The sequence below is a fragment of the Vidua chalybeata genome, chromosome 1 (assembly GCF_026979565.1).
Source record: "Vidua chalybeata isolate OUT-0048 chromosome 1, bVidCha1 merged haplotype, whole genome shotgun sequence".
In the NCBI taxonomy this organism is placed as follows: domain Eukaryota; kingdom Metazoa; phylum Chordata; class Aves; order Passeriformes; family Viduidae; genus Vidua; species Vidua chalybeata.
Genome location: NC_071530.1, coordinates 111,013,603 through 111,041,176, shown reverse-complemented (window position 1 = coordinate 111,041,176; position 27,574 = coordinate 111,013,603). Strand labels below are relative to the sequence as shown.

At 40.2% G+C, this 27,574-nt stretch overlaps 1 protein-coding gene across 2 annotated transcripts in view; it reads right to left on the bottom strand.

The window, feature by feature from the left end:
- The window catches only part of MAPRE2 (microtubule associated protein RP/EB family member 2), a 97,712-nt gene that overhangs the window by 61,441 nt on the left and 8,697 nt on the right, over positions 1–27,574 (bottom strand). Inside the window, exons 1-2 of one of the 2 annotated variants that reach the window (XM_053938232.1) lie at positions 26,054–26,202; positions 10,231–10,292 (exon numbers count right to left, since the gene is read on the bottom strand). In XM_053938232.1, coding sequence (XP_053794207.1) covers positions 10,231–10,292; positions 26,054–26,125 — 134 coding nt within the window. In that variant the 5' untranslated portion in view covers positions 26,126–26,202. Of the gene's footprint in view, positions 1–10,230; positions 10,293–26,053; positions 26,203–27,574 lie in introns of those variants that run through there. The other variant, XM_053938245.1, reaches the window with a different exon arrangement.

Below are 27,574 nucleotides of genomic sequence, written 5' to 3'. Positions count from 1 at the left end.
TAGATTTCAGAAAACAGTTGGAAGGTAGCAACAACTTTTGGAAAGCAGCAGTCCTAAGCAATGTAGTCTACTTTTGTAATTTAACTATTATCATAGTCTTCCTTTATCACAACAAAGATTAACAGAATTCTGTAATGCCACAGATTTACACACTGTAGATTAAAATCAGTTAATTCTAGCACTCAAGTATGTATGTTTATAAGAAATCCATGCAGAAACAGTCTCTTTCTCCTGAGGGAGTTGGCCGACAGTGTTTAAATTTGAAAATAAGTGAATAAAGCAACTCAGGAGGAAAGTTTGGAAAGAGCTAAAAGAAGTTGCTCTGTTAAGTCTTGGACGCACCTTGGTTGTTCAAGGAAGTCCCAATTCATTAAGGTACATTGACATACTTTATTCCCAGCGTGAGGAGGGTCAGTAAGATGGGTATAACCATGAACATACTTAATTAGGCTGCATCAAAATCAGCCTAATTTCTAAAGTTGCCTGTAGCAGATTAGGAACAGAAGATTCAGGAGATCCAGATTTGCATGTTATCTGTGTGAAGTACAAGTGAGGTGTCTGCAACTGAATGGCTATTAGAGAGCACTGGCTTGTGCCAGCCTAAACTAGAGCACAGTTCTAACCTGTGACAATAACATATCACACAGAAACATCCATAAAGGGGTCAGCAACAGCAGTGTTACTAACCCAGCAAACATATATCAGACCTGATGAGGTGCATGGTAAGTTTCAAGCTGACCTGGGTTCTGTAGAACTGGTGTTTCCTATTTTGCTGACATACTGTCAACAGCACTGATCAACCCAAAGGAAAACAGTGTCATAAAATCACTTCAGGTAAAAATTCAAAACTGTAACTTTATAGACTCTCTTTGTTTACACAGCCCTAAATAAATTGTCCCACCACCATCCCACCAGCTCATTCTATACATTGTATTTCTGGGCATATTTCACTATGACAAACAGCAAATGATAATTTTGTCAGGACAAAGAAACACTGCATAAGTTGTATTTAAACAGCTACTTATCACTCCAGACATCCTGTAGACAAAGAATGAGTTTCCCACCCTTGGGGATTCTAGTGTTGCCACTTTAAGCAAAGTCTTGATTATTTGCCTTCCCTGGAGAGACACAGATAAAGAGGGAAAAAAAAAAAGAGAGGGCTGTCCCAATTACACAATGTGCATGGACCACATCCCTATGAGGTAATTCGAGTCTATTTTTAAATATACAGACATATTTATATTTCAGAGCTCACATTTAACATTTTAAAAGGTGTTCTGTGCCTGTGAGGAAGAATAAAATAAATCTCAGAGTCTTTGTACGCTAAGGGTACTTGAAAATTTAGTCTTACGAGCTACAAATCCAATCTGATCATTAGTGCATGAATTGATTGCTAAAGAGAGATATCTTGTAGAGCCACAGACTGTGGATATTTTCCTTTAGAAAGACCAGTTATAAAAGTTACCTTTTATAGTTGCTGTAGAAATCAAATAAAAATCAAAGGATTAATTCAAGATTCAAGAACTGTCTACAGAACAAGGACTTATGTTCACAGGAACAGGATTTCAAAAACCCTTGAATAAGATATTTTAAGACTAATTGTGTACTTTTTACATTAATTCTTAGATCAAAATTAATAAATTGGTTTAATGGACATATATTAAATCGAATTAGCTGAATCCAGCTGCTTTAAAGAATAAACTCCTCAAATTCCTATTTAGAAAGAAGCATTCTTCAGTATACATCAAAGGATTCCTTACTTAAAACATAAGAAGTTCACACCGAATAGCCGGGACATTTTTATACTTTCTACATAACAAAAAACTCCCATGAGAGCAGGAAATACTTCAATGAGGAATGGTTCCAAAGAGAAGGAATTTTTACTTCCATTAACTCCAAACTAACCCAACATTTGGAGTTATTTAGTGTCTGTCTCTTTGTTTTCAGTGATATCCACTGGGCTAAAGTAGAGTTTCAGACCACCTTGTGGAGCTGCTCTCATCTAAAAACCTGGAAATGGATGCTGTGATCAATAGATGCTTTGAGTAAGGATTCCTGGGTCTTTAATACTGGTTGAAAGGAATTGAGACTGGAAACTGACTCATGGCTCATTTGCATACATTTACATGGGATTATTTGGCTGGAGCTGTTCTAGATGTACCATTACCACCTCCATTAGCACCGAGGTGTTAACTAGTTTTCTAGGCTTGTTTTGTCACAAGTCAGATGTAAAAGGAAAGCCAAAGCAAAATCATAAAAAATGTTCAGGTAACCTGGATTCCTACATTTTTTCAGAGGATGACAAAATTTGAATTAAATGAAAGTGAGATGAGTGTTCTAGAAGAGAAGGATTTGGGATTTTCAAGTTTCCACACAGTACAGTTTATGACTATTACTGCTGGGAAAAGTCAGAGCTTCAGACATGGGTATCTTAAACAAAACCAGTAAAACAAGTTATAAATGGTGAAAGCCTGGAAGGGCTTGGAAATGTGAGAGACTAAGTCTAGCATTTATTTACGTATTTTCAGCTGTTGAGGAATCTTTGGCTTACTTGGGGCTCAGGAGGGGTGTCTGGAAAAAGGTAAAAATGTGATCAAAAATCAAGTGGGAGTGGACAGTCTCCATCTCTGATATACCTTCTTACTGCTCTACACTGAAAATGTTAGTGATACACTTTGAAGGCATTTCAGTCAATTGATATAGACCTGTCTGACCTGCCCAAGATGCTCGCCACTGCTAAAGAGGAAGGGAGAAGGCTGGCACGAGAAAGTAATGATTCCAGCAGATGGTCTATTAAACTTTACTGGATCATGAATGTTTCACTAGCTGACAAAGACTGGATCTTTACAAACTAGGATTTGAAGGGGTTACTTTGTCCCAGGAAACTGTTAATTAAGTGTCTGTCCTCCCACACCCAGCAAAAAGCCAACATAAACAGTATTACATGCTCTAGCTAACATTTAAAAAAATCCATTGTGCATTCATGCCTGACCAGAATCAAAATCACGCTGCCAAGTCATTCAGTACTGTGTGAGTGTTTCTGTGATTGCAAGCCCCAGCCCAAAAATCCGGTGAGTGCCTTGCTGCAAAATACTCTACAGTTTCCTCAGGACCCTACAGCACACTACAAATCACTCTCTTACAGAGCCAGGGTGTCTCATTGCCCATGAAATTAGCAAATGCCAAGAAGTTACACAGAAGGTGGTGTGCTTTTCTGTTTGTGTGCAACCTTCCCCTTTCTCCTGATAGCTGCTTTTTATCTGGGACATTCATAGCATTTTACCAAAACTGATTTCTGTCAGCTTTCCTCATTTTACAAGCACAGAAAGAGGCCCTGCTGTTATGACCAGCTTTCACAAAACACCGTCACAAGTCTGTGCGAGCGTCATCCTCAGCATCACTGTGGCGCATCTCCATCCTTTCTTCCATGGGTGGCTTTCTAATCTTTTCAGTACTTCCAGCTCTGCAGCTCAGCAAATCCAATCCTTCTTCTCCACTGCTACAACTAAATGAGTCCCTCCTCCTTTTTATCTCAGGATTTGTTCCACACCTGAGGTTTCTCCATTGTTTTTTCTCCCATTCTTTTCCACTCTTCCTTTGTCAGGCATAATCCTTTGTAGGCTGGGGCAATTTCCACTTCCCTTCCTCAGCCACCTGCAGAGAACCCGGGTCAAATTGGTTTCCTCCCCTCGGACAAGTCCCCAGCATACTCATTGTCCAGCTCGCATACTGTCATCAGCCACTTACTCCTCATTCCATCCCGGCCCGGAGGAATGGGCTGCAGTACTGCCTGCTGAGCTGCACGAACCTTCACACGCAGCCACCCCAAGAAGTGACACCTGTATTTAAAGGCTGCATCACAGCCGGGATTCACACACCTCGTGTGACACATTGCTGCCATTAACACACCAAAGAGCTGAAATCCCTGAGGCACCTCAGCGCCTCTGAAAAACTAGGTTGCCAAGGGTTTATTTGTGATCTCTAGCTCCCAGAGCAATCAGGGAGTGCCTCCTCTTTGGGCTAGAGCAAATACATGTATTACACACAATATTTTCAAACAGAAGCTTGCCTTCCCATAGACAAATAGACTTGCTTTCAGCTAATTCAGGCTCCTTCCCAGCCAAATGCAAGCATCTGAGGAATTCTGCTCTTTACTTTCTGAGAATTTCTTACCCACATGCTTTTAAACTTGTTAAGAATTTAGACCTGTAACACACTTCTAAAAGTAATAGTTTCTATTTGCAAGTACTAAAGCATTTGGGAGCAAGAAAGTGTTGAGTATAATTTAATTGCTACTTAGCACAATACCCTAACTAATCTCAAAGTTTTAGTTTTCTCACTTATTGATGGAAAACAGACTCTTTCCCCTGGCAAGTTAATGCTCATTATCTTCTTAGTGTTTATGCTAAGTCTTTATTAATAAAATAGCTTTCACATGAAGAGGAAAAATAATTTTCATAGACAGCTTTAATCATGTTACACTTATATTAGTTGTCTGAATTGAAAAAAAAATTAGAATACATGAAAACTGTGTCACAAAAATTATATTGCTGACAGACATTCCCTAAGAGGACTTTTGGAGCTTGACCTATTAGACCAAGTTTCCATTAATACTTTGAGCACTTTATTAACCTAGTGCTGCAAGTGTTTTATTTAGATGCTAGGACCCTACAGAAGGTTTACATAGCAATTTCTGAAACCCTGAAATTTCAAGTTACTCCAAAAATGTTAAGACTTAAAGCTATCTGGGAGAAAGCTACTGCTGGTCTGCTTTAGTGGAAGGTGCATTTCTTGAGAGCAACACATAGAAATACTGGGGGCTTGGGTAGGAGAAATAAAGGAGCAAGAAAACTTTTAAGCAATGTCCAACAGCAAATTTTCTGCATTAAGTCAAACTAACAACTTTTTTAAAAATCACACATAGTAATTAAATTAATAGTACCACAACTGCTGCCACAAATTTGCAGATCAGGTGGGATACCAGCAGAAGTAATACTAAGTAATACTGTGACTTTATTTTATTTGAATGTAGGGAAGAAATAAAATATGAGATAAAGCTCACACCCCTACTCTGAAATAGAGGGAGAGTCATTAAAAATGGACACATCTCCATTCTGAGCAGACAAGAGCATACAGAAAGTGCATGGTCTTACTGAAAAGATAAACAGCTGGATTTACTTGCTTCCATTAACCAATGACCCACTTGTCAAACATAAGCTGTAGATTTAAAAGCGTGATTATGTGAAGCCTCTTACATTACACAAAAATGATCCTAGCTATGAAATCAGATCAAGCCTGAAAATACTTGAGCACAGTCAATATTGTTCTTTTACACAGACACAAGAATTAGTTATTTGTTTAAAAACCTACAACATGATGTAAGGGTAGTTTCCAGTAGTGCTGTTCAGAAGGCATTTATCCCACACATCCCACTCAGGTCATTAGTGGTGTGCCAAATCCAGACCTTCTGTAAGAGGATGAAGTTCTAATGGAAGCCACTGCATAAACCTCAAGACAGGGGCACTGCCAGCTTCCTTCTACAAGGAATAGGTACTGGGAGACTTAAAACACGTGCTCTCACAGTAAATGGTACCCAGCCCACAGTAAATGGTACCCAGGACATGTACCTGGCCTGTCTAATGACTCAGAGAGGATTTTTAATATGGGTGGAAGCTGTGCACACTTTGGTGGCAGATCTCCAGCTGAGGCTTTTAAGGCTCAAGCCAGCTGCCATTGACTTTGCCCCTGTGCCCCTTTGCACCTCCCACCAAATTCCTGTTCCTGTGCCTGCTCCAGGCTCAGGTAGGAGCAGACATGCAAGATGCTACAGATGATTGCAACATTTGGATTTGAGTGCAACAAATTACTAGGTCCCGAGACCTGAAAACCTCTAATTTTGCCACCTTGTATTGTAACACAACAGCGCTCTCCACAAAAGTGGCCTTCTCATACTTGACCTAGTGCTAAACATCTCTCTAAGAAGGTTGAAGAAGCCATTATTATAAGGAACAATTTTACTGTAAGAACAACTTATGTGCTGCTTCCACCTGACCTCATTAGTGTGCTGTGCATTGCCAGTGACTCCCACTTTACTCTGACTCAGTACAGAGTGTGATTTTCTGCAAGCTGCAGATCATGGAGCAACTGAAGTGTATAAGAATCCAAGCAGTCAGCTAATGAACACCAAAGTTTCCAGCTCCAGTGATTGCAGAGAAATATTAAAAAATGCTGATTCTTGGAGCCTGTCCACCTCTGGATTTTACTCTGCTGCTGGAGGCCCCGAGCACCACAGCTCAGTATCCCAGTGCCTGCTGGGCAGATGCAGCTTCAGCAGCAGCATGGGAAGAGAGGCCAGGAAAGCTCCCTGGTGCCTACCATACCACAGCACAGGGGCACATGTAAAATTATATGTATAAAATCTAGAAACTGCTTTGAAAAATTACACAGTTATTTTTATAGCATCTATAAATACTTGATATATCTGACAAGGATTAATATTTTTCAAGGTCCTACATTTTATGGTTTCTTTTTCTGCTGGAGCAAAACTCAAATCTTTACTTGAATCATCCTTTAATGAACATTCTCCAGCTTCTAAATGAAGCACCATTGATAGGCAAGATGCAGAAGGCAATAAAAGATGACTGGAAACAAGGGTATCTTCTTTTATATGTAGATTATTTTATATTATCATGGCTTCAGCAGTCCTGGCATTAAGTGGCACCACTTTGTAACCTCTGAACAGCCACATTGTGTATAAAATAATAATAATAATAAAAGGCTTCTAACACTTTGAGTACAAAAGGTACTAGTGGCAAGAAAACAGTGCCTTTTTCTGGTTACAGTAGAAAATGAGGTTTCTATTTAATAAAAGCCCCAACCACAAGGCTATGTGTTTTTGTAACTATAAATGTATGTCAGTGTTGTTGACAGCTTCTGTGTTGGAAAGGATCTCATTAACTCTGAACAAAACCACACGTTATCTCTTTTGAAAAGCAAAATTACATTCCTGATGAATCATCAGCTGCTTTGCTGAGCTCCTGTGGGATAATTTTTGGTATTGGGTACTGGAAAAATAAATATCACCCCAAAGTTCAGAATATCTTCAGACAGCACCATAAAAGGCTATCCAAGCTACCCAATTCCTAAGTTAAGAAGGGAATTGGGCTGGTGAGTGCACAGCCATAAACAAACATTCCATTTGGTTAACTTTGCTCCCTCAGGTTCAGGATTTAGGGCTCCGCCTTTTCTCATGTTGGATCTACAAAGCATCTGTGTCCTGTGCAGGACCGACTCCTCAACAGATGTCTTCCACTGCATTTTGGGGGACTTTATGGTGTTTCCACAGAATGAAAATGCTTTAAAAGCTCTCCCCTCAGCCCAGAAGTTCACCTATTTCACACTTCTTCAGTCTTTTGACTGAAGTTGCAAGGCATCCCTTAGGAAAGTCAAGTCTTCTTTGGTGGACATTGTCAAAACCAGCTGGGGGAAACAAGTAGCAAGAAACCGAGTGGGGAAAAAAGTGCCCTCATCTACAAATAGGGCTTATTCTGCACCAGTTCTCGTGCTGGGAGGTAAGGAGAAAGGAGTGAGAGGAAGCAATTATTAATCTGCCTGGTTTGGGTAAGTACATGCACCTTTATCATGAACAACCAGAGGATATTTATGTCTGCAGGGAAGAAAAAAGCTCATACAGGCCTTTGTTCTGATCTCCCCTGAACACTTCATGAATCAGTAGTTCATCATACAAACATACTTTATATACACATGTAGATATATATACATGCACACACTTTTAATGTATTTTCTTTCTCTTCCCCTATCTCACAATAACTGAAATCTAACAAGAATTCCTGAGCTAATGTTCCAGTAGAAACCAGCCTTGCTTTCTAAGATTAGGATGTATTGTAATTGTTTTGGTGATAGTGCATCAATCAAGGAATTGCTACTGCCAAAAGGCCCCTTATCTACATGTCACACATGAGAGCACCTAATACAAGAACTGTAAAATTTCTTGAACATACCAGTATCCATCCCTCATGTTGTTGTCCATATAGCTTAACTCCACAAAAAAATAAACACATTTGTCAGGCTCAAAGTCACTGAAATCTGACCAGAAGGTTTCCTGAGCAAAGACTAGTATATAATAGCTTGTTACATGGATTTGGAATTGTAATAGCTCAGCAAATTCTGCAGAAATATAATGAATCTCTGGTATTAGAAGGCTGATAACTAGATCTTCATTTGGATATATAATAGGCCATAAGGATTTGAAAAGGAAAGGCTAAAGAGTGAGCAGCAATCCATTGGGAATACACTGGAAAATGCCTGTTGCTTCGCAGAAAGGGTTACACATTGCAGGAAATCTGCACGCGTCAGATAAGTTTCTGTTAGACAGGTAGGATGCAGTCTGCTTTTATAAATGTCCACTTGGTGGTTGTGCACTATCTCCATGCTCACAGTTTTCCTTAGATTTCCTGTTGTTTCCAAGTGCTTGTGACAATGCCAGTATAACCACAGTGACAAAGCTTGACTTTAGGGAGCAGCCTCTACTCCATGCCAGAGCAGACAGCAACAGATGAAAGCCTCTGTGGCTCAGCACAGGGCATTGTCCTGCTGCACTTCCATCTGCAACACCTTCCAGGGAAGGGTTGCATCCATGGGGGAGAAAATTACATTTTCCTAGCTCTTGCTCTGAGATGCCTCCTGTACTCTAGATTTATTGTTTCATCCTTGAGGCATAAGAAACTCTTTTGACTAAATTATAGGCTGATTGTCCTGAGAATCTCCAAGTACACTTGAGCTCCACAGGTCTGCTAATTGCTGTTGAAGTTAGTTTTGCAATCTGATGTATCTGGACTGTGTGGCTCCTTGTTTAACTGTCCCTCTCCTACTAACCTATGTCTGCACTGGTGAACAATTGCTGGTGGCAATTCTTGTATTCACCATAGAACTTTTCTGAATAGTTTCTTACACCTATCAGGTATCTAGAGAAATCTTTCAGCAAACATATTTAAGTTTACTTCCTTTTTTTTTTTTTTTTTTTTTTTCAGGGCATTACATAACCTGGAGCTACTCCCCAGTTTCGCAGTAAAGCAAATCTTTTCACTTTTAGCTGTGAAGCGCAAAGTATCACTGCAAACTGAGCTGCCTCCTACATCCAAAGTTAGCATTTATTTACACACTGTAACAGCTTTGCAAGCATTAGCAAAAATGCAGCAGTATGTTTTGAAAATGGAAGTTCTTCATTACACAGCCTGAGCATCATTCCAGTACCATGCATATGTTTATTACTAGCTATGCATAAAGAAGCCCCAAGCTATTGCAAACCACTGCAGCACGTTCCTTCCAAGGGAAAAGGCAGGAATGCTATCCAGTAGAGCATGGTGAGCACTGCCAATGGTGAACCCGTTCAAACAAGAGGTTTGGTACCAGGTATCCTATGCTCGATTTTGGCAACACTGGCATTTTCTGTTTAACAGCACCGATGCAGCAGAAATGGTACAAGGGCAGCAAGTGATGGCAACTGCAGGAAGCAGGGATCTGTTCAGGGCACATCCCTTCCGAAGGCTTTCTAAACATTGCCACCTTGTGGGCCTCCTGTCTGATATCACTGGTCTGATATGACTTTCCCCAGGTGACTGGGGAAATCCTGAGCAGATTTCACAGATGCCAAGCTTGAGGCTGGATGGTTGAAGTTAAACTCCCATAGTTAGGGATTTAAAAAGGGACAGCACCTTACAAATTCTGTGTGGCATTAATTGCTAACTCCGTACTTGTGCTTCATGTAATTTGCTCTTTTTCCACTTAACATTATGATAGCAGCACTAACAAAGTGCAGAAGAGCTAACAGTTAACAAAACAAAAGCAGGGAAGGCTACAATTTCTCAAATCTCCCAAGCAGAAGAGAGAGGTCAGATTCATTGACCACATCTAGTGTTTTTTTATTTTTAATTTCTTTCTGCCACCATTTCCTTCTTACTCCAGTAAAAAAGAAAAAAAAAAACAAAACAACATATTACTTATTATATTTATTATAAAATTATTCATTAATTAAGATGTCTGTGGCCTCTCATTTAGCTTTCGTCAGTTTTGTTTAATGACTATTACATAGTCAAAGTTGATGGAAAGCAGTATCACTTGTTATTGATACCAAACCTATCCAGCTACTGCCTTACAGACACCAAACACAAGTTCTTGGGTGAAAAACCACAAATGCGCAAACATACTTACTTTGAGCATCCAAACACTTTCCCTGGTTGCCGGCTTGAATTATTCCTTGCAGCAATTTGGCACTGAAAAGAAAACATGAAACCTTTAGTTCAGCTACCAAATAGGAGTGAAAAAAAAAAAGATTCACTGGATGGTCTTTGTCTGCATTGGTTGAGCAGTGATGCAATAGTTGTATGCTGAAAATTGAAATGAGTAGAAATCCTTCATTACAATGCCCTAATTCAGCTGTGTTCACAATGGCTCAGTGTCTAACACATCTGCACAACAATCAGATGCCCCCTGATATAGTAGCAGGTCTATGAGCTCCCTCATGCAGTGCTGCATTTTGAGTTTATTCATGATTTCCAGGCACACTGGTCTTTCTTCATCCAACCAGGCTTCTTCCGAGCACAGGCAATCAGTTATGACCGTTGTGTCATGCAACTGGAGCCTTGCTGCACTTGCCTGAACAGCTTTTCAGAGAGAAAAAAAAAATCTGCCATTGAGAAGCACAGTAACTGTAATCCAGGAAAGCCTGTGTTTTTGCCAATACAGCACAAAAACACTGGCAGTCCTTTGAAGTGTCTCACTTAACAATGAAATCATGGTGCTGCCCCCTTGTAGCAGCCACATTAAGGCCTATTCCCTTCTGTGTTCCTGGAGGGAATTGCCTATGAATGCTAAATTTGTCCTCACATCCATTCTCTCAAGTGGTACATTACAGACTACAGAAACATAAGATGGAGCCACCCTATATGGGTTTCAGTTTGTGCCCTGAATTACAAACTGTGGTTACATGGCTAAGTTTCTTAATTCAACTCCACAGTCAGCAGGAAATATCACTCCTAGCAGGTAAATAATGGTTTACAATCAGACCAGGGCTCTGGTTATTGCTTGTTTTGCATTCCTAGTCAACTAGTTGAGACAGCCCAACAGGGAGGAGTATTCCAAAGACATCTATCTCTGCATAACAGCACAAAACCACACCAAATAGGATCCCAGGGGTACTCAGACTGCATCAGGGACCAAGGGATGTAAGAAGCTCCCACAGGTGAATCAAAACCCCTGTTTTAAGAGGAGGAAAACATTAAGCAATTCTCACTATACTTCACTATCATCTGGAAAAGGTAATCAGACCTTTAAAGATGGCTTGTCTAAAGGACTGGATCCCAGCTCCAGAAGTTGTGACTCATCCTGGCAGAGAACTTAGGAGGGCTGCTAGCAAACTGGAAGGCTGAAGCTAACTTAAAGCCAAACCAGAATGAGAATTAGCTATTAAACATATTATTGTTTCATTTCTTTGAATCTCTCCAAGCCTCTTAAGCTTTGCTTTTCAATGTACTCTTTTTCCTCCATTTGTTTAATGTGGAAAGTGATTCCAGCACAGCTGGAAAACCTCAGGCATCCTATTGGCAAAGGAACAGCAAATCCATCATGGTATATTGGCTTTTGCCCAAGTAGTGCCCTACTGAAGTTAAGCTGGGATCTGACAGCACTACTCCAAGAGTGTCCCATCCTTACTAGTTGAAATAATGGTTAGAAGACATGTCTCACCAGGAGGTGTTGAGCAGAACTTCTAACAGGCAGCAGCAGTGGAGAGACATAGTGATCCCGTTAGAAATAGGACACTTAATACACTCATGGAATGTTTTCCATGCTACACTTTCTGAAGAGTGTGATATTTATAGCATATTGAAGTCAGAGGTACTTAATTGTCTTCAGTATGTAGACCTCAGTTTGAGAGGGATTTGAGTAACACCACCACACCGAACTTCATTCATACTGTCTCAAATAAAAAAATCCTCATAGCACAAGTTCCTAAAACCTGCAAGCTGATTCTGCTGATGCTTGCACAGGTCAAGCCAAAGAGATACATCTCAGCAACAGCTCCTGCCTTTTTGCCTGCAAACAGGTACTTACCTGAGCTGCAGGGAGCAGCGCAGTCGCTGTGGCCAGATGAGATAATTGACACTTGCTGCTGTGTGCAGCAGCACTGCCAGGTCTCCACCTGCTCTGTGAACCATGCCAACACCTCAACCCGTCCTTCTGGCTCGAGATGCTGCAGCAGCCCAGGCAAGGGAGTGGTAGGAAACACCAGATCATTAGCGTGGAATTTAGTTTAGGTGGACAAAGGAATGCAGTAAAGGTCCTAGTGGGTGTAAGGAAGGTAAGGATAGAGAGCTGGACTCTCCTTTGAAAGGGTGGAGGAAAAAAGATGTGCAATGAAGGCAAGGAGAAAAGGATGCCATGTCCTTTTACTTCATGGCAGGCTATGCACAGCTCAATTCCTCAAAACTCCGCAACACACACAGGCTGAACTGATTTTAAAGTAGGTGCCCATCTCCTAAAAAGTCATCTATCAATATACCTAAAGAAATTCCTTCTTCCACATTGGAAAACATAGGCAAAAAGGGTAAAATACAAGAGGACGAAGATGTAGAGGATCAGGAAAATGGAAAAGATCTTAAGATACAGAAAAAAAAAATTAAGAGCAGTTTAAAGAGTAGTTTCAGAAAATCCTATGCAGTAAAAGAGATAGATATTATTATGTGTTTTTTTTTTTTTTTTTCAGGGCAGAAATTTATGATTTGCTCTATGTTGTTGTCATGCAAATATTTGCAGGTATGTGTAAAGTTACCCATAGCTGCAAGTTCCCTATGTTAGACTATCCATTTCCCTGATGAGCGAACTACACTGGGGGAAACAGATCAATGTTTATCATAAAATGCTTTTGAGTTTAGCTGTTATTAATAGAATCGAGTAGCTTTTATTAGTAGCCAATGACTGTTCACATAGTACATTCAGTTCTCCCCGTCCCATAGCCCCTTGTTTCATCCCACTACAGCTACAGTCAGGAAGTGAAACCCAGGTGGGGAGGTTGGACTAGTGGCCACTGGCTTCCAGAGAGTTCCTCAGGGGTCCCTTCCCTTCCTTCACCAGCTGTGTATGCAGCTCTGTAGCCTACACTTGCCACTTTTTCAGATGCTGCTGGGTTATAATCCTGTTTGATACTAATGAATGCTAGTGGATGTCTCAGGCAGTTTTAGCAAACTTTTACACTTCAGAGTTTATGGGATCTTGGGGTGTCCAGTGGATTCAGCAGGACTGCTGCCCTCCAGGGCTTACCTGGTCTCAGGAGGATTTCACTTGCTCCCTCTCAGCATATATTTTTTCTCTCCGTGCACAGTAGCTATTCCTGCACCCACAGTGTGGAACCTACTGACACAAACTGATGCAGAAGGGGCTTCTACAATAATATCCCTTGAAATGCTGTAAAGCACTGAATTTAATTGGAATGAATATTGACCAAAAAAAAAAAAAAAACCAACCAAATCAAAACAAAAAAAGTCACCCCAAACAAAACAAGAATTGGGCAAGAGGGATATGAGAATGCGAGTAGAAAGCAAAGCAATTAAATGGAAGAAGAAAGTACATCAGAGAATCTGTAGTAAACAAGGAACAACATCACCCAGAAGCACATACTACAATTGTAATATAAGTAGTACCCATACTTGTTAATTTGAAGGACCAAAGAGGAAAAATTAGGACTGAATGTAATTAAAGTGATTTAAATCAAACGCCTTCTAGTTCAAAACTTTGTCTCCAGAAACTGTGTTTCCCCTGTGGGCATTGAGCCCTGACTTCTGCTACTGTGTCTCTGTGTACTGTATGCTTTCTTCCATACTGCACAGATCTGTTTTCTTCCCCCTGCCAAAGACTGGAAATGCAGTGTTGCATGAAAACAATTTGTAATATGGGCAGACAGTCACTGATTATTGCCTCAAATATCCTCAGCAGTTACAGAAAAAAACTTCAAACCCAACTTATTTTTAGCAACTGAAAGAATTCAAGCAACCCCATGTGGCTGCTATCCAGGCATTTACTGAGTGGAGAATAGCTTGACAAATTATAGAAATGGACAAATTCAGAGTGTAAATCAGAAAACCATGTATATCACTATTTACATATGCTTTCCTGTTGAAAAGATAAACAGAAACATTAATTTTACGGCTTCCAGTGTCAAAGGAAAGAACGGCTGTTTTTATGAGCTGTGCATGAATCACAAAAACCAAAACAAAACCCCCCATCTACTTCACAGTTTGGCAGATTTCTCAGCTTGCTGGTAACTAACAGCCCAGCCCTATGCTGTCTCACTGTTCCTGAGTAATTCCTCTGCATCTACTCAGGGCTCGGCTCTGGGGCACTACGGGGAAGGCACAAAGGCAAACACCCAAAGCAAAGAAGTCAAGAAACAGAGCTGAGTTAAGTACTATCTCCAGCTTCAAAACTACAAGAAACCTTGTCTGATCCAGAGTGCTTCACAAGGAAAGCAGTCCCAGAAGATGTGAGATGCTGATACTGAGCACTTCCCACCTCTTTTGCTCTTCCCATTCCAAACGCGGATTTGTCCCAGCAGTTCTGCTTCTCTCCAGTGCTCTGATTTCAAGTCATCTACTGGCACAAGAAAGGTCCTAGAGATTTCTTATAAGACTCTGTTCCCTCCCTCTCATTTACAAAGCACACAAACTTTTTTTGGTCATTTACATATAAAGTAAATTCAAGCATGTCCTACTTTGTAGGAAAGAGCATGCATCCTTTCTCAGGAAAGCTTCTGCTCTGTTTGGGAAGCCTTTAGATTTTTCTTCCTATAGAGCAGTAAACTGATTTGTGTAATTTCTACCGTCCTCTCCTGTCCCTCCTCAACTTCTTGTAAAGGGGAATTTCCATGATCCACGTGACTTGCAGACACTGCTGGGTTCAAAGCTCCAGCCAGCTGCAGTGACACTTCATTTCTACAGCAGCCTACTCCTCCTCCTATTAATAAATACCTTCACTGCCTTCCTGCCCAGTAACTCTGAGACAGGGTAATTATCTTCCAGCTTGGAAAGGGTGTAACAGAGCTCAGTTTGTGTGATTTTACTTAGCTAGTGTGATAGATTTGGCAAACCTTTTCTTTTGCATGACAAGCAATACCAAACCAGTATATCCAGCAGTAGGTGGCAGACCTAATAGGATGACCAGATGAGACTGTGTATTTATCATTCTTTGTATTTAGCAGCAGGCTGCCACATCTCACTTATAAAAAAAAAAAATCTCTTTGCTCCATTTGGAGAAAATAATCTTCCTTCAATTATTTGAGGCATCCTTTTCTTTAAAATTTAGTTCAGAGTCATTGATGTCTACATTTCAATTTCTATCACACAACTAAAAGTCTGACCCACTTGGCAGTGTCAGTGCCAGTGTCTGTTGACTTCTACATCCAACACAATCACCAATTTTGTTTGGTGCATGTCTGCAGTCTGCACATTGGACTGCAGTTTGCTATTGATGCACTTCTGTATGTACTCATACATTATGCTTTAGGTTTTTTTTTTCCTGGTAGGCTTTATATCATCTTACAGAAAGCACTTGGTTTAAAAATTACTAGAGTTGATCAGGTTTCTGCTTAGTTTCATGCACTAGAATAATTGAACACATTTCTTTTTAATATTTCCTTATAAACAAAGTTATGCTGTGATGATGCATGTTTTATAGTGAGGCAAGAAAAGCCAGCACTGACTAAGGTTTCCCATTATGAAGAATTTGGCAATAATATTGCCTTAAGGCATTCCAGCCCTAACTGTTTGCTCCTTATTTATGTCTCTGGGCTGCTCTGCAGTTTTGCTAGAACTCTGAATCCCATCCACTCTGAAGCAGAAGCAAAAAGGGATCTAATTTCAAAGTCACCCTTCTTTTTTGATTTTTCAGATTAAGTAAATCTGGGACAGTTCCCGGGTTTTACAGTACACAGCAAGGCCCCATCAACACTGGGATGTCACCACTGGGAGGACAGGATCTGTCTCACTGGCTGGTATTGCTGGCCAGAAACAGGCATAGGGAATAACTCCACTGCGTGGGAGGGAATATCAAGCTTTGAAAGCAGACACAGACTCCTCAGATATGGTCTAAAGACTGGGGATACGCAGAGCTAAGGCAGAACACACATCAGCCTTCCCCTGTCCAGCATGGAGGGAGTAAGAGACACATGGAAGACAGTTAGCAGCAGCTGCTCTGGTCCAGGTCAACTCACCACCAGCCTCCAGATTTATCATTTCCTGTACTCAATTTTCAGCTTCATTCTGTAGCTGGATCTTATAGACTAATCATCAACTTAGAATTAAAAAGAAGGTTCAAGGGGAAAGCATTAAAATAGACATTCAAAATAAAAAAACCAAAAAACAAAAAAACAACAAAAAAAAAAACCCACAAAAAAAGTGCCTGTCTTTGTATTCTGACCTGAGCCATTTTCTGAAGTTCTTTTAAAACAGCAAATCCCAAAGTTAACATGAGGAGTCCTGATGGCATAATAATAAGCTGAATTTTCCAAGCTGACAATCTTTGAAAATGAGCCTGCTGAACAAGCATAGTAGGAAGTGCCCAAATATAACTTCCATAGGAGTTTTATGCAGTGTCTGGGGGACTCTCAAAATTACTTCAGGGATATAAAATGTACCAACTTCAGCACCAGGAAAACATTTAGAAGAGCAAGTTGGTTTAAAAAACACATGTTTTAACTCAAAAAGTAACTTATGTCTGAGAAAAATGCAGGTGGATCATCAGTTCAGGTGCTTGAGATTAAATGGGCTGAATCCCCCACTGTTGTGGGATTAGTTTTTCAGATCTCTCTTTACAGTGAGTGAAGAAAATCTAGCACATCAGAGAACATTCAGCAAAAATCCTTTAGGTGGCTAGACAGAGGGGGATAAATGCTCCTACCAACCCTCTGTTTTAACCTAGTGCTTTACTGGGGGTCTTTGCTAAGTTACAGAATTCAATAACTTCCTTTAAAAAGATACAAAGTCCTCCAAAACAGTGCAAGATTCACTACCTGTGCATATATCAAGCCAGGAAAGAGGTAGGACAACAGGCCTGGAAAGCAAGTATCAAATTCTTGCCCCAGGGAAGGAATGACCTTGCTGGGTGCCAGCTAGCTGGAGACAAACTTCAGAGAAAAAAAAAAAAAAAAAAGACCTGAGGGGTCTCAGTGGACAACAAATTGAAAAATGCTCAGCAGAATGTCCTTGCAGAAAAGGAGGGCAACTCTACACTGGGTTGGGCTTGCAGATCCAGGACAGTAATTGCTGTACTCAGGGATTGCAAAAGTGCAGTACCTGTGTACTGGGGAGCCACTAACCAGTGACAGACACTCTGGAGCCCAGTCTACCATACCAAGATAGTTAAGGAGATGGAGTGGATGATACAGGAGAGGCTCAGAGAGTTGGGTTGGTTCAGTCTGAACATGAGAAGTTTTAAGGTGTGTGGGGGATGTATGACTGCAGCCCTCAGCTACTAAAGGGGAGGGTGTAGGGAAGATGGAACCAGGATCTTCTCAAAGGCACACAGACTCAGCAAGAGGCAACAGGCAAGAGGCAAGTTCCAACAGGGAAAATCCTGATTACATGTTAGGAAAAGTGTTTTCATCATGAGAGTGGTTGAACATTGAGTCCAGTGAGGCTGGAAAATCTGAATGTTTGAGATATTCAGAACTCAACAAGTTACTGAGCGGCTTGATCTGTTCAGGATAGATTTGAACAGGATTGGACAAGATTATCTCTTTCAACCAGTATCATCCAGTGATTCCATGTAGAAGTATCACTGCAGGCTACTTGTTGCCTGCTTGCCTTACCCAGGAAAGAGTGAGGGTTATGAACTGCCATCTCAGCCCTTCTAACAGTTCTGGCATCTTTCTCTACCTTAAATTGCTGAACAGAAAAAGGGGACCAACTCAAAGATGTAAAGATAGATTCCAGTATCTGCGGCAATAGTTAAAGCAGCTCAAGACTTGTGACTTGATTTTTATTTCAGTCCTTAGAAATCTAAATATACACTATATAAATATATTTATAATAAATAATATTTAATACATAAATCTAAACCTGAAAGTTTTTCTCTTTACAGCACTGTGAAGCAAATAAGAGTTCTTGGACTCCTGTCTTGTGTCAGCAGAATGGATTACCTGCAGTCAATTATGTATGTACAAACCTATGAAGGCTTTAAGGCTATAATTTGTAGAAACGTCCTGTGAACCTCTGATTAGATAAGGTGCTCATGTGACAACTGATAGGACACTGAAGGGTGTGTAGCATCACCTCATTTGTCCTGCACAGACCATCACAGGTGCTCCCATAAACCAAAACCCAAAGAAGTCTCTCCTTTTGATCTAATCAATCCCAACCACCCAGTTTTCCTTGGAGGAATGCAAGAATCACTTTTCCATAGACCCACAGTGTGACAATCATCCATGTGTTCCCATCTCTGCTGAAAGGACCGTGTTAATCTTTTACACTACTTCATCAGTGGAGAAACGTGGGCAGGGTGTCCCAGTGATATTGTCACAGCCCAGTGATCATTAAACACTGGAGGAGCATGTTTTAAGCCTGCTCCAACCTGCTAAGGGGCAGATCCCCTTTAGTATCTCATGTTTTGAATCAATCCTTCAGCCCTTCTCATCTACATGGTGGAGGAACAGCCCACCAACACTTCACACTCTTCCACACATATTTTGACTGAAAGCAGGAAGCGATTGTTGTGCTTGGCACAGGTAACAAAATCTGGGGATTTGACAGGATTGGATCTCTTGGGGGAGTAGGCAGAGAAATACAACTTGGTATTTCTTCATGTTTCAAAGCAGTGAACGCTGATTTGCTTCCTCTACCGAGGTGCAGCATCTCTCATCACTAAGAGAAGAACTTCACTGACAAATGTAACAGCTACCTACATTCTCAGTAAGGATCAGAAACCTGCACTTGCAAAAGGTCTGGCAGAAAGCAGGGGGCTCCTGCTTGCAAAATGGGAAAGCTAAAATGCACTGAAGCTTGAGGACACTTGCATTGTGGTAATGGCCCCACACAAATAATTACAGCTAAAACTGGAAACCTGTATATTTGACAAAGAGAGCACAGAACCAACTGAGCTTTTTTGGGATCTAGAGTGCATGTAGAGCTGGAAGTTTCCCCATTAAGGGAAACTCAAAAAAGGCCACGGAGGGGTGGAGGTGTTCTTCAGGGCAGGACTGTATATGAAAACTGCATAAATACTTTTTACTACTTCAATTACAATGGCATTGCTACCTGATCACAGCTTGTGAATTTCAAGTTGAAGGAAAAATATTCCAGTCTGTGAGATAAGAGTGACAGCTTTTTACCTTATTTAAGTACTCCATGATACGACACAAGAAAACAAGTCATATGGGAGGGGGTTCAAAAGATGGGTTGCTAAGCCTCAACCCCTCAAGTCAATGTTGCTTTGTTCTGAAAGGATAGCCTGCATTTGAATTCTACCATATCAGAAATTTTTGGGCTGCATTATTGAGCTGCAATATTTCCACCAAGAAGCTGCAGTACAAAGCTCACAGGAATTATTGTTTCTTCATGTTGTTCTGCAGACAAGAGCCACTGTGGACCAGCCCACTAACATGAACACATGCATCATTTATTCATTAGGAAAAAAGCTAATTACAAAGTTTTCAAGTTATTTTACAGTATCAGGTTGAATTTAAACTTCCACAACATTCTGCTCTGCAAAGCTTTTCCTTCAACACACTGTGTGTAAGCACTGATTTGGAAGAGTGCTAAACGAATTTAAATAGTATCCACAATTTAAGTGTAGATACTTCTCTCACTGCTTTCCCAGACACTTATGTTTTTAGTTTGCTGGCCAAACCAATTAAGAAAAGTCATCACTTAACTGAAGAATCAGCTACTTTGGATTGATTTGTCATTTACATGCACACTATTTCCCTCATAGATTTATATAAGAACCAATTTTTCACATTTAGATGACAAAGCCTTTTAGCTTAGATTAGCAAAACTGGCAGTTTTTGGTGTTTGGGAGGGTTTGGTTTTATTTGTATCCTTCTTCCATAAACCTGTCAGTAAAGCAGATTCTGTGCAGAGTAACAAGTCGTACTGTTTCTTCTCAGGCACATGCAATCTGCCCTTGAGAACCCAGCCTGTGTTAATGTTGTAGATAAGCTCTCTTCAATCTGTGGCACTTGCTGTAGCAGCAGCCTCCCAGTAGCTGTTTTTCTTTGGAAAGACCAGAGTGTCCTTCAGCTGAGCCTGAAAGAACAATTGGCACATCTCCTGCCTTGCATAAACTCACACTCTTTGCATCAAAGGCTCCTGAGATGGCAACTATCAGATATTTTCAGGCATGACTGCTTTAGTGCTAGATAGAAAATATATATACAAAAGGTGAACATGTGTTTTGGGACTCTAAATAAAACTTGTGAAAACACAGTCCTTATTTCCCAGTCATGAACTCATTTAACAAAGCCTTTCTGTTTTCATCAAGATTAGTCAGCTATTGAAAGTCCCCATAACAAGATACTACTCAACTGAACATGCCCAAGGTGAATCAAGGTAATAACTTGTGGAAAAAATGAGCAGCTGCATAATGTCTGCAGCTGAAGCATCCAGCATCAGCTGAAGGCAGGTCTGTCTCTTCCAAGCCAGTGAGCAGTTTTATGCATGCTGGTGGTACAAGTCCAATTTTTCTCCCTTTTTGGTAGTCAGATTGTTAATTAACTCACGTAGCAAAAATGTGAGATTCAACCTACGTTTTCCCTTAAGACTGATCTCCCTGCAGGGCCTATTTCAGAGTCTGCTGCACTCTACTGCAACTCTCTTACACCCTCCCACTCCTGGTAAAAACATGCCACACCTTCCACATGAGTCAACAGAGCAGGGCAGCATCTCCTGCAGCAAGCAGGGAGGCTGTGGAGAGGAGAGCCTGGCTGTGAAAACATAGTCTATCCTTCAGCAGTGAGCAGGATGCTCAGAGAAATGCAGCCTTGGTCAAAAATATTACTAGGAGAATGCAACAAGCTGCACTTGAAGTCACTGGATCAGGCAAGGTCACTGTGAAATACTCACAGGGATGAATTCCAAGTCACCCAGAGAGTTAGTTAGAATATGCAAGACAGCTGGAAGTCTTTACAACACTCTCAAGTGACACTGTTTGGCACCTTATCAAACTAAATGCCTTTTGCCTGTCAAAAGCACAAGCACATCATTTTACTTCAGCGTTGTTCTGTTCCCTCAGCATGAAGTGTTGGTTGTGAGAAACTGCTGAATCCAAGACAAGATGTCAGGGTTTAGCTTTCATACCCCTGTTTGATGACAAATTGATGCTGAAGTTTAATTTCCAGTATATGAAAATTATCAATATATTTGGACATACAAGACATGTAAAGAAAAATACAACTGAACTTGTCCCAACTTTAACCAGGTGACATGATGCTACCCTGGGAAGTGCAGTATTTTCTAAACCCAGGAACACTCCTGCTTTCCTTATTCAGTAGAGATGCTTACAGCCTTTCTTGTTTGAAGTGTTGTGTTCTTTCCCCTACTATTCCAGGCAGAAAAACAGGATGTTCAAGCCAATGTAACATTTCTCTGACACTAAGAACTCAATAAGTCCAGGAACACAAGTTACTGCTTCTTTTATAGTCTTTTTTTTTTTTTTAACTGAAATAAGGTCACTGTTTTGTCAGTCCCCATCCCAGAGAAATGGCCCTGTCTGTGCTTGATATGAACAGAAAGGCATCCTGAAGCATGGCAAGAGAATCCAACTCAAAGAGGTTTTATGTTTATACACACACAGAGCTATTTATTTAACTGCTGTGAGTGCACTCCATGGGGTGAGCTGGGAGTGAAACCCTTCCGTGTTCAATGGGATGTACAAGTGGACAATGGGAGATGCCTGAGCAAAGTACTGGGCTTGTGCCAGGGACTTGAACCAAAAGGCAAACTCAACAAGAAGTGGAAATAAACTGGAGACAGCACAAAATTTCTTCAACTTCAGAAGTCACAAACAATCAAACAACAATCAAAAGTCACAAAATTAGACAGCTAGAAAAGATAGGAAGAAAGGACCCTCCTGCACAGGATACATAGGGCATGGAAGGTATATATTATTAAGGAGCTTTAATCCCACCTACCAGATTTCTCTCCTGTTGGTAAGTGCATTTTTTCCCTCACATTTATTTTTATGTTCTAATAAAATCAGTTTTGTGGGCTGGAAGCCCCTAACACCTCACTTAAGCTCATATAAAAGAGTGTGTGGTTCCCCCGTGAAGCTCAGGCCCTGCTGCATACAGGCTGACACCCAGCTCCCACTGGTTACTTCTGAGTGGGCTCTCCAGCCCCTTCCAGGACCAACCCATATGCTCAGGTCTATGAGTAAAGCAGAAATACCTTTCAGTTTTACCTCAGACATAATTCTGAACAAGTCTTTACTTGCAATTTCAAGTTTTAAACAGTTTAATCAAGAAAAAAAACCCACATATAATAACACCACACCGTACAGCAGGACATATACAGGAAACTCAGAGGCCATATATCCTGTACCAGCAATCCATTTAGTGGATTTAAATGGGTACAGTTAGGCTACTGCAGAACAGACACATTTTATTTATGATTTATTATGTATCACTGAAACCAATAAAACCTGAAATAAGACCTTCACTGTCACAAATCAGAAGGCAGCACTTCAAATTTTTTGCAGTAGCACCCAGGGAATGCTGCAACAAAGCATCATCAATCCCTTAGTGCCACATTGTTTTAATGGACGGGACTGTACCAGTAGCTAGGCGCTCCTTTCAAAGGGAGACCAGAGATATCACTGCCATCCGTCAGACAAACGTTTCTTGTTGTTCCACAGCTACAGAGTAAGTTCATCTGTCATCTGACAAGCCCATCATAGGATTTCTCTATCTGGTTTTCTACCATGATCACATGTTGCCTGTAGCCCCTGCATCCCAGTGAAAGATTTTTGCTGCAGCAGAGACAATACATCATCCTAAAGCCATACACAGGATATTAAGCAAATCCTTTACCTGATGTAGGCTTCAAGCATTTTACAAACACACCTCAAAAACTTTGTTTCAGTGACATCAAGTGACATCTGACTGGCAGTTATATTTCTTTCTCAGTTTATTATTTAGATCTCAGTTATCTAAGCAGAGTTTTTATTGTACACCATGTCCTTTGCAACTCCCCTTCCAGCTTACACAAAGGAGCTGAATTTCAGTCATCCTTGTGTTGGAAATTGTTGCCTATATGCATGATTGTCAGGTGGACAAAACCTGAAAAATTGCAAGTCTACAGGTCTTTCTGTTTAAACTTAGAAAGTTGGTTTGACTGCAACTAGGGCAAAAAAAAAGCCAGCTGTCTCTGTCCTCTGACAGCACTGCCCTGAGAAAAAATACATTACTTAAGTGCATCAAATAATGTTAAAAGAAACTGCAGTTACTTTAAGATCTGTAGAGCATTCTGATTTAAGGATCCCACTATTTAAATAAATAACATTTGAACAGAGGACTCCACATAAAGCAGTAAGGCATGCAGCTGAGCAGGGTCAGCTTGGGTCTTCTCAGCAGTAGAGGTAAAATGGACTTTATATTCACCTATATATGCTGAATTTTCTGCTTAAATCTTCTGACAGCAGAAGCTTTGAAACGTGAAGGGACTAATGGAATACTATGTCAAGGTAATGCCTCTGTCAGTGGCAGTCTTCATACACTGCCTCAAGGAAGTTACAAGGAAGTTACAACAGATTGCCATTGGCCATCTGTCTCCTAATTATTCAGCTCACCACCAAGAAGTCTTCCTGCATTTAGTACATAAGTGGCTCCAAAAATCAAATCAGAAAAGGAAGGTGGCAACCAAAGGCTTGTAGTTTGGCTACTCAGAAGTAGTCTTTTGAAGACTTATCTAAATTTATCAAATAAAATAAGTAATCAGCCACAGGACAGTCAGTGTCACTTCAGTAATTTGTGTTGAATAGCAGGTGCCAGAATTATGCCAGATAAGTATTCCACAGTTATTACTTTCCAAGTCACTTTAATCCCTGCTCGGGAGATGACCAAATTTACAAAGATGTTAAGCTGTGTAATGATGTCAAAAAGTAAGTAACTCTGCATCACACATTTGAAAAAGCTTCAACTTTTTCCCTGATCCAGAAAACCCATCCAAAAGCATCCAAGAGTAGAGACATCTAAGACTCTCTGCCAGTATTAACAGTATTTTCCTCCTCCTTCATCTCCCCAATCTACTGTACTAGTACAGCAAGAGATATCAGTAAGTATTTTTTTAAAGTTTAATCAACATAAGTTACTTAAAATAAGTGCAATGCACTTAAAAATAGCTAGGAACAATGTAAGCACAGCATGTCAACCTCCCGGAAGAATGGCAGAGGATAAAGCCAAGGGCCTGCCCTTGCAGGAGATGCTATGCTGTCAAACAAGACTCTTCTCATCACAATCCAGCACAGCCACAATTGGCTGCATATCAGTGAAAACATATGGTAGGCAGCAGAAATGACCACACTGCTCAAGTTAAGCATCCTACAAGTTTAACATTGACAGCAGAAGCTCCAAAAGAAATGCCACAGCATTATCAAGGTAGAAAATGTGTGTATTCAAATGTATTTATCAAATGCATTTATTTTCTCACATCTACTAATTACACAAAGTCAAAATGCTGTGACACTCTCCAGCTTGCATCATGACATTTTCCCCAAGACACCATCAGTCAGTTTTTGCCAATACATTCATTCACAGTTTTGCTTATACCTTGAAAAAGAGAACCCATCAAGAGCACCAGTTTTGTGGAAAACATTACTTTGATTATTTCTGTAGCCGGTGCTAGTTATTCCAGAATATGCTCAGAGCACTGGTACACTAGTGACCTTCAAATATTCCCATGTTTTGCATGCAATTAATAAGAAAAAATATTAGTGACTTCTACTCTTTCTATATTGAAAGCTTATAAAAGGAAACTTACTACTCTTCTCTGATCTAGTTACGTACAGATAAAGTAATTGGAGAAATTAAGACACTTGTATCTGGTTGCACATTAAATTTTCAAAGAAGTCCATCCACACTTCCTTCCAGTTTCCCAGAAGCCTGAAAGGAGCTCCTAAAAAGCACTTTTAAGGTTCATCTCCCTCTCTCCAATTCCTCACAGTTCTGCTTTACCATCACACCAGCAATAAACCCAGAGCTCGGTAAACAGTGTAATGAGAGAGGTATTTTTTATGCTGACCAGTGTTCTTGCCACATCCATGCTACACACCCTGCATTGCTGTGATCACTTTTTAATACACTGCATTTGACTTCAGTAGAAGACTCTGAAAGATTTCATCCAGACATCTTGTAAACTGATACAGACTTGTCCTCAGAATTATTGTACCAACGTGAACACCTGTGTTCAAAAGCAAACAAACTTTTATAGCACCTGATCTCACAGAGGGACATGCACTGGCACTCACAAGGCCTCTGCTGAACAGAGTAACTCATAAGCAATCCTGTGCATGTATATATAAGGAAATTGTGATACAGTAGAAACCTAAAATTATAGCAGACTTTTTGGGTGTATCAAAAAGTCTAATGACTAAGTCACAGCAATTGTGCAATAAAGCATAGCATATCTTTTATTTGTCTGCTTGAGAAGTTAATATTGGTATGACTGACAAACAGCAGCACAATTACACCAGCCACATTAACCTCAGTGTTGAGGCCAGGTGGTACAAATTAGTCCTCAAAGTCATCAGTCTTGAAATCATAACTACCCTAGGACAAAGAACAACCTCTCCAGTTTTGGGGATGTTTTTTTAAGGCAGCTTTTTCTCCATTTGACTTAATGATAGAGGATTACAAAGTTATAGAGAACAAAAACTTCAATCACAAATGGCAGAGAAAATACAGACCTTTGAAATTACATTAATACTCCATTCTCTGACAGAGAAATATTAGGTGTAAAAAAGGAATTAAGGTAGTAAAGCAGACCCCATGACTTACCTTTCCTTGCTGTCTCAAAGGTTCATTTAGAGGAGTATCTCCAGTACGGGAACCTTTAAGAAGCTTTGACATGGTAGGATTAGTATTATTTTTTAAGACAAAAACCTGTTAAATAAAACTGCCTGTTGTCATACACTGGTAGAACAGAACTTCCCTTTGATAACCTCCCTTTATAAACCTCACCATGGGTGTGGCTAAATGACTAGCTCCACCTTTCATCCTATTTAGAAATCCTACAAAAAAAAAAAAAATCCACAATCTTCTCTGAAGCAATATAATAATTTTATCAACTACTCCTGTGCTGTTTTGGGGTTGTTTTTTCTTTTCCTTAAGTAGGTAACTAGTTGACAGTTTCACAAGCTGATGGGGAAAATGTAGACAAAATTAAAATTGTCTCCCATATTTGCAGTTCCTGCAACGTGGTCTACAACCATGTGGTGGGTGAACTTGCTCAATTGCTTGCTTTTTAAAAGCAGTATTGTAACAACCTGAGAGAAGTGTATCAGCTTTGAGTGTTTATTGGTATTAGAGATGCATTATATTGAAAAGTAGCATATCTATGAACTTGTAGCATCTTCCAATTGCATCACCTCAAGACAAGACTCCACCACCAGTGAAGGCTCTTGTTTTCATCACTTACAGAATGAAGATGATGCAACATCAAAGCCCTTTGCATGACTCATTAAATCACACATGCTTTCTCTACAGAGTGACCACCAATAAAAATTCAAACATGTTTTTTAGTCCTCCAAGTACTCTGTATTTTAAAATCCCTCAACTTTCTTTCCTCTCAAGGCCTAATTCAAGTGGATGGGGTGATGGATTAGGATGTTGCCACTAAGACAATATTGCCTGCAGAATTTTATATTGCCTTGGTGTGTAATGAAAACACATCTAGGTGGCTGCACTCTTGTTTCTTAATTTTTTGTACTATTCCAACTGATAGGTTTTTTTGTTTTCAAGGGTACAAGTATGACGAACTATAAACATAGGGCTTATATTTGGGGTTTATTTTTCACTGAATAGTTGAGGTTATCATGGCACTCCTGAAGGAGGCTGGGTGTGAAATTAGAGTTCTTGAGGTGTTTGGCAGGAGTTCAACTATGCTTCTATCATCTGGGTTTGCTTTCAAGGGAGCGATTAGGAAATTATGTACTTGTTAAAAAGATCTGTGCAAATAATGACTATTATACCCAACATTTCCTGTATTTAAGTTGAAGTGATTGTTCCATCTTGATACAAAGAGCAGAGGTATTTTCTTAAGAATTAGTGACTTGGGCCAAACCTCAACTTTAAAGAGTATTAAAAGAGAAAGGTCCATCGCTTTTCACAGTACCAGGCCATTTCTGTCCAAAAATGCTAACTGGTCTTTAAAAAATATATATCCATGTGGAACTTTTACTTCAATATTAGACACTCCCAGATGTCAGATGAAGGAAGAAACCCACATTTATAGCAACAAGGAATGTTGCATAATAAACGACAGCATTCACTTTTCACTGCTTTTGTACTTCTGCAGGC